At 41.6% G+C, this 8,118-nt stretch overlaps 1 protein-coding gene across 1 annotated transcript in view; it reads left to right on the top strand.

Annotated features, from left to right (window-relative positions):
* Window positions 1-3,180: 3,180 nt before the first annotated feature.
* angpt1 (angiopoietin 1) overlaps window positions 3,181-8,118 on the top strand; it is a 31,524-nt gene continuing 26,586 nt past the window's right edge. The window contains exon 1 of the mRNA XM_072370916.1: window positions 3,181-3,823. Coding sequence (XP_072227017.1) covers window positions 3,515-3,823 — 309 coding nt within the window. The 5' untranslated portion in view covers window positions 3,181-3,514. The remainder of the gene's footprint in view (window positions 3,824-8,118) is intronic.

Below are 8,118 nucleotides of genomic sequence, written 5' to 3'. Positions count from 1 at the left end.
AGATTATAAAAAAAGTTGTCTCGATAACTGTCAATCAGGTTTCATCACAGCATCATCACAGCAGTCATCACAGCACTGAAACAGCTCTGGTCAAAGTGTTAAACGACATCAGGTTGAATGCAGATTCTGGTTATGTTTCAGTCCTGGTTCTGTTGGATCTCAGCGCTGTGTTTGATACTGTAGATCACAGAATTCTGTTGCACAGGCTAGAAAACTGGGTTGGACTTTCTGGAGCGGTCCTTAACTGGTTCAGGTCCTATTTAGAAGGCTGGAGTTATTTTGTTACAGTTGGCAGCTTTGAATCTGAGCGAGTGGCCATGACTTGTGGGGTCCCCCAGGGGTCAATTCTTGGACCTCTTCAGTTTAACTTGTATATGCTCCCATTGGGTCAGATATTACAGAACTTTAACATCAATTATTACAGTTTTGCAGATGATACACAACTTTATGTGTCTCTGTCACCAGACGACTGCAGCCCAGCAGACGTACTGTGTCAGTGTCTGGAGGAAATAAACTCCTGGATGAGAGAGAATTATATACAATTAAATTAAGACAAAACTGAAATCATTCTGTTTGGCAGCAAAGAGAAGAGGGTCAGCATTGGTAAATACCTTGAGACTCAGGTCCTTATAATCACTGACCAAGTCCGTAACCTTGGAGTGTTGATAGACTCAGATCTGACTTTCAGCACCACATCAAAGCTGTCACCAAGGCAGCTTTTTACCAACTCAGAAACATCAACAGAATTAAAGGTTTTCTCTCCCAAAAAGACCAGGAGAAACTCCTCCACGCATTCATCTCCAGGAGACTCCATTACTGTAATGGTCTTTTAACTGGACTCCCCAAAAAGAGCATTAAACATCTGCAGCTCATCCAGAACGCTGCTGCTGGAGTTTAAACCAGGACTCAGAGATCTGAACACATCACACCAGCTTTAAAGTCTTTACTCTGGCTTCCAGTCATTCACAGAATAGATTTTAAAAGCCTGCTGATGGTTTACAAATCCCAGAATCTGTGATATGTTCAGAGAATATAAACCCAGCAGAGCTCTTAGATCCAAGGACTCAGGTCAGCTGGTCCAGTCCAGAGTCCAGACTGAACCTGGAGAAGCAGCATTTAGCTGCTATGCTGCAAACAAGTGGAACAAACTGCCAGAGGAGATTAAACTGTCACCAAATGGAGACATTTTTAAATCCAGGTTAAAAACATGTCTTTTCTCATGTGTCTATGCATGAAATCTGCACGGTACCTTTTTAATTTACCTAGACTCTTACTTGTTTTTATTCATTTTAATTTCTTTCTCTTTATATTGTTACATATTAACCTGCTCCCCGTTGCAATGCTTTTATTTTATGTAAAGCACTTTGAATTGTTTTGTACAAGGCTAGGTTAAATGTCCACCCAGCCTTTTCAGAAGTGAAACACCAGCCAGATTCTCATGAAAACCCGCTGCCTCGAGGTCTCTCACATGATGATCCTCTCTATGGCCGACTGTCACCAGCAAAACAATTGCTGTCTTTTACCAAACTGTCTGGGCATTGAACAGCTTCTGCGGGCATAAAGCGAAAAACCTAACAGTAAGTAAATGATCAAACTTTTAGCTCTGCAGTTTTCACTGACATAAGAATGAAAATCTCTAACTAACTCTAACTAATTCGAACTAATTTGCTTTTGATTGCTAACATTGTTTTAGAATAAAGTCTGACTTCACAAATCAGAATTACTACTACTACTAGTCTTTAACTACTGTAATCCTAAACAGGACACAAAATAGTACCTGAGAGATCAGCTGGTGGTTTATCAGCTAAATCCCACTCTGCCTAACTTAAGCCCTTTTTACTCTGGTCAAAAAGCTCATTCAGTTCCAGCTGGACCAGTCCATCTAACTGAACCAGCGTCTTTGTCCTGGTATACCTGCACAGCAGCAGAATCCAGTTAGTGACTGAAGTCTGTCTGAGACTGTGACGCTGTGGACTGTGAGAGAAAACCTTCCAGACATCCTGCTGCTTCAAACTTCCTCTGTGGGAGATCAGGGTACATGTAAGTACAGCTGAATTCACTGCACAGATGCTGTCTTTAAGTTACTGTCATGGTGATTCTGTGGTTATAAAATCAGGATTTTATTTGAGCAGAGCGACAGTCTGGAAATGCTATAAGTGAGCATCAGTTGACACAGTTTTAATGGGCTGATTTTCAGTCCCCTGACATGTTTAGCTGTCTCTCACCTACTAAATAGTTTTGTGTGCGGCAACTTCTCAGAAATCATCAACAGGTGATTTCATTACAGCTGTATTCACCTTCAAGTTCAGGTAACCCTAGCCCTTATTCAATGAAATCAGAAACTTTTTCTCTCAGTTAGTTTTCTCAGAACCTGTTCATTCTCAAAGTTGTACCAGTAATGAGAAGTGTGATTGAGTATCTGTGGAGGCTTTAATTAATCCAGTTCTCAGTTTGACAAACATTTGTGAACATCATCAGAGAACATCATTAGAGAACATCTGGAAACACCATCAGGGAACATTATCAGAGAACATGGCTGCCCACCGCTCCAGTGTATGGCATCTGTCTCTATCAGTGGGTGACCCTGAGCATGTCAACAGGTGCCAACCTGGATGGGTTAAAAGTGGAGGACACATTTTGTGTGTATGACTGCATGACAAAAAAAATCTAATCTAATCTTAATCAGGAACATAATCAGGGAACATCGGTAGAAAACATCATTGGGGAACATCATCGGGTCAAACAGACCCTGATGACAGATTCCCTCCTACTGTGGGATTAATAACCGGATCAGCTAACACAACCTGAGCAAACTTCCAATTTTTCTGTTCCGTTACCAGAATCCCGCATGTTTTCTCAGAGTTATATTTTCCTGGAAACTACAAAAGAAAACAGATTAGCCACCATGTGAGCTCAACCTGTTTTGGTTTTACAATGGTTTGTACTGACAGAGAATCGGTCCCTTCCTCCTGTCTGTATGCAGCCCAGTATATCAGGGGCAGGTCAATTAAACTGCACCTTTAAATGAGTTTCTGCTGACATAAACTGATCCTCGGAGCACATCCTCTGCGCGGGGGTCTGCTTCTACAGGATTAAACATGTACACAGCTCTGTGCACGCATTCTTCTGTGAGGGGCAGGCTCACACTAAGTCAACGCCTCTCACACTCAGAGCAGAGCAGAAACCAGGGGAGGTCTGACGGCACCGTCCAGCTCTCAGCAGACAGACCGAGTCGTCACAGCACGATGGTCGTGAAAAAACAGCATTTATGAGCAAGCTGTCACTCTGCAACAGATATGTGCAACTTCAGCTGGCAGGCCAAAACTCGAAGGTTGGGAAACACATGACGGGAGTCTACAGCAGATTTCAGTCCGGAGTGAGAATGGATGATACATCCCTGGAAAGCAGAATTCCTCCACTTTTATGATCCAGTCTGGAAGGAACATCCAGTCACACTCAGAGGGAGCAGCTGAAGATACAAGAAGTCATCTCGCCTGTCTCACAGGCTGATACGATGCTGTGGTGCCACTACGGCTTCTGGTCGCTTTCTCTCGCGACTCTCCTGGTGACTGTGAGCAGTGCGGGGGGGGACAGCAGCCGGCGCTTTCATCAGATCCAGCATGGTCAGTGCACCTACACTTTCATCCTACCTGAGGGGGAGGGAGCAACTGGCGGCTCCTGCAGGGGGGCCGCGGCCGCCAAGTCTCAGTATGACGCAAACTCTCTGCAGAGGGACGCGCCGCCCCCCGAGCCCGATTTTCCCAGCCAGAAGATCCAGCAGCTGGAGAACATAATGGAGAACTACACCCAGTGGCTGCAGAAGGTAAAGATGGAGCGGGCGGCAGTGTGCATGAGGGGAGTTCAGGTTTCCTCAGACTGACAGGAATTTTCCCTTTAATCGTGTTGATCTCTGAGAGCGCTTTAGAGTAGTCAGGCTCAGTGTGTTTGAGATGTGTTTCTGTGGGTGTGTGGTCTGTTCGTTTAGGTCTCTCACCACACTGTCGTGGGTTCATCAGAGGAGTTGATGCGCTTTAGTTTTCCTCTTTTTATGAGTGCGAGCAACTTATAATCAAGATATCAAAGAGAGGCTGTTTTTACACGTGCTTGTATTAACTGTTAGAATATTGGTGTCGCTTGCAAGAATCACATTAGTTGGTCCTAGAACGGAAAGCTCCACCTTAGTGTAATAAAGATATATTTGTTAAAAAGATAGAAATGATATATTCTGACAGAAATAAGCTGTAACTATGTTGATGTGTTCACAAACTGAAGAAAACCGTTCAGCAGTTTGAACTTCACCAGACATCTCTTCTGTTTATGCTCCTTTTCTATTCTCTCATGAGTACCATAGACGTCCATTTGAGTCTCTCAGATTGCCAGTTTTAGTCTTTTTAATGGCAGGAAGTCAGAGAGAGTCCCAGGAGACTCACAGAGGAGGAGAAGGCTGCCTTTATTTATTCAGGACGTCAAGGACGTCTGAATTGAACTGAGAAATCCAGATTCTCATAAAAGTTGATTCTTTTCTAAAGAATTAAATGAACACGACTCTGAATTTTTATTGAGCTGAAGTTCCCTCATCCAGGGAGCCACTGAAGTGTTCAGATACGGTTATAATGATGAGCTGTGGGGCATGAGCTGATATGACTTGGCAGCGGTCTGCTTTTTCAGGCTTTGAGACTTTGTCTCTCCATTGGAGCGAGACTATGTCCCTGAAATGAATACATGATTGAAACAAACAAACCCCAGAATGAAGCATAGCCTCTGCTGCTGCTGGACCTTCTCAAAACAAGATCAGCTGCTTGAAACTATGATTTATTACTTAAAGCTAAAAGTTTATTTTGTCTGCTGGATGTCCTAACCCAGCTGATGAAGATAATTAATCAGCATGAGCTTCATCAATACATTCAGTCTGTTCAGCAGCTCAAAGCATGGTCTGGGGGAGGGGGGCAGATTGAGTGAGGCAGCAAACAGCTGCAGCACAAGTATTTCATGTCTGAGATCTTTCCTTTGTCAGCCATAGTAAGTACCCTGAAAACATTCCTGACCATCAGAGGTGGCCTGAGTTAGTCCAGAGATTTCTGCTCAGGCTGCCAGAAGCTACAAAAAGCCACCCACCAATTTTATGAACACAACTGCTATGATGCTATATATATATATATATATATATATATATATAAGTGCTGCTTAAACCTTCAGGATCTGTTGGCTTTATTTGTTTTATTCAGCTTTGGTGGAGGAATGCAGTCTCTTCTTTGTTTGTGTGCTTGTTTCAGTCCTTCCTCCAGAGGTGCAGGTCATGTGATTGTTGCAGTTTGTTTGTGAACAGGACAGCTCTAAAACCACTACCCAACCTCCATGAAACTTGTCTTCTGTTAACTGATAAAGTCTTCTCCATTTGCACTTTTTGGTGAACGAAACAATGGATGTAGTTTTTGTTTTATTTTGAAATTATGCCCTCACTTCCTGCATTAGTGTGAAAGCTGCATTGTTGTTCCTGTACATTTGAATCAGTTTTGATTCCTGCCCTTTAACCATCTGTTTTCAGTTGACTGGATTGCCTCTAACCAGTGTTCAGAGGTCAGATTGTCTCTGACTCCTTGGTTCAGAGCTCATCTCCACGTGTCCTGACTTTGACTGGTGACCTAATATATATGGTTTTTATTTTGTTGCCCATTTTTTGGACATATCTTCTGCCTGGTTGAGCAGATTTTGGATTATTTTATGAAATTTTGCCTGCTCCGACCTGTCTGGTCTTCCCATGTCTTTACCCTCATGGTAGGTAAAAGCTTTGTCTTTGGCAGGGTTTGTCTGTTTATCACCACCTCACAAAATCACAATGCAACCCCCAAAATGGAAATTGTGAAATACTTGTTTTTTCTAATCCTAACCAAAGTAAACCGTAAAGCGTAAAGAAAACCTAAGAGTGAAAATCCACCTGCTGTTTAATAGTTTCAGACTTGAATTTTTCTTTTTTTAGTGTGTGAGGAGGAAGCTCAGTGAAACTGTAATCCACGTGCCTGACAGATGTAATCAACTTAATATCTTTAACAAAAAAATCAGGAGCTCCCATTAAATTCAACTGCTTGAATAGGTCTATTTGAATGACTTTTTTAGTTACAAATTTTTATTGAGCACACACTGACCATTCTTTAAATATTTATAAAAATAAGGGAAACGTCCCTTTACAACCAAAGTTTAGGGTTTAATATCAGATTTTATTGATTGTAGCCTTAAGTGGGCAGTAAAAAAAAATTTCAGAAAGTTTTGGCTGAGAAAGATGAGTCTGAAATATTTTGACTGTACACTTTCTTTATTATTATTTTAATTATTATCAATGACTATTTTATTGATTTATAAAATGAGAGATTAGCATTGCGAAGAAGTGGTGACCTGTCCAGGTGGCTTCATCATGACTCTGAACACCTGATGAAAAATATGGTTCTCTTGCTAACTTCAAACTATCCACTAAAACTTTATTTCTTAGCTTCTGTAGAAATTAAAAACACAGAATAAGAAAAACTTAACCCCCCTACCACCACCATGACCACATACCCCAGCAGGTCATAATGGCTTAAATAAGTTAAACTGCGGAAGTGGTTGAGCGCTTTAAGACCTTCAGTTCACACGAAACAAAAGCAGAAGGAAGCCTGTGTGTGCCGTCTTGTACCTGTGAAATTCCCATCTTTCTGTTTCTTGATTAAGCTGATTATGTTCCATAAACAGTGGGTTAAAAGGATAAAGCAAATGGCAGCTTTTTTCCTTTCAGATCATACAAGAGAGAGTGAAAATGTTTCTCTGCTTAAAGCTGTCAGAGGGCCACACAGCATGCCTCGGGATCCAAGCAGAAATCTGTTGTAATGGTGACTTCCTCTGTGATACTTTATTTCACTGATAGTGTGGACCAAAACTAACAATCCGATGATACATAAAGACTTGGGAATGCTCTGAGGAATAAAGTGCTTCTCTGTTCTGCCCCCAAAACTTGTAAAAAGGAAATCACAGGAATTACTGAAAGGCAGTAAATAGGGTAGAGTTAGAGTTCCAGGAGAGACGATGGCAACGCATGAATGGATGTAAAACAGGGCTTTCTGCTTATGTCATCGGAATAAACGCTGCAGACACGGAGGCTGGTTTTCAGGAATACAGAGCATTCAGTGACTTTGTCACATCAATAAGAGCTGAAACGGGTCAGAGGGGTTCACAATTTTTCCTGAAAAGTCTATGGTGGAAGCATACAGTGATTTTTACCTGTCATCTTGAGACACTGTAACTATAAAACCATCAGTAATGTACTGGGGGGGCTCTCTGGTGGATGCTATGATGGGAGTTATGCAGAAAAACGATGATCACAAAACTGACACCTAACAGACAAACATTAACATCCATCTGAAGTCTTATCTGGGTTCATCCTCCCCAGAGGGAACATTTGAGTCTTCAGCTGCTGAGACTTTTATTTAACAGAAAAAATGATGTCACTTGATGCATCTGTTTGATTCTTAACACTTTGTGTAAAGTGTATCTATTAGAGCTTTTTGGACAAAACGGGCACCTGTAAGACTATGCTGATCTGGGTTTAGAGATAAACAGTGAATGTACAGACAGAAAACAATAAGCTTTATGAACCTTAGATCACGAACGTGCAGCTCCTCTTGTTTAGTTTGATCCAAAGTTTTTATTTCAGCATCTTTAAAGAAAGTATTTCCATTTAAGTCTTACTCTATCCCTATATCTTAATGCATTGTATAATTCTTTAATATAATTTATTCCCCTGGAGGTCATTAGCTCTTCCTTCAGGTTCATGTCCCTGCTGAAGCTGAGTTATTTGGAGCCACATTTCTAAGAACCCAGCTCAGAGTAAAACAGTAATCTGATGTCAGTTATGTAGTGTTACAGCCTGCAGTGAAGCTTTTTTCACTCACAGGCTCGACTTTTGTTCTCCGACTCCTGATAAACACTGCAGATGAGATTTCTGTTTGTATGCTGTAAATCAGAGCCTGATGATGGTCAGGGGACCTGAAAGGCATTATAGAGAGAGTTTGGAAATGCGAGCTGTTTGTGGTGGACATCTTTCACAGTCTGAATTTACAATAACGTTGCTTTCTTTTACAGCAGCTTTAC

The sequence above is a fragment of the Leuresthes tenuis genome, unplaced genomic scaffold (assembly GCF_036924035.1).
Source record: "Leuresthes tenuis unplaced genomic scaffold, fLeuTen1.0.hap1 SCAF_18, whole genome shotgun sequence".
NCBI classification, from domain to species: domain Eukaryota; kingdom Metazoa; phylum Chordata; class Actinopteri; order Atheriniformes; family Atherinopsidae; genus Leuresthes; species Leuresthes tenuis.
The sequence above is the reverse complement of the archived record's forward strand: the minus strand, read 5'-3'. Positions and strand labels throughout refer to the sequence as shown.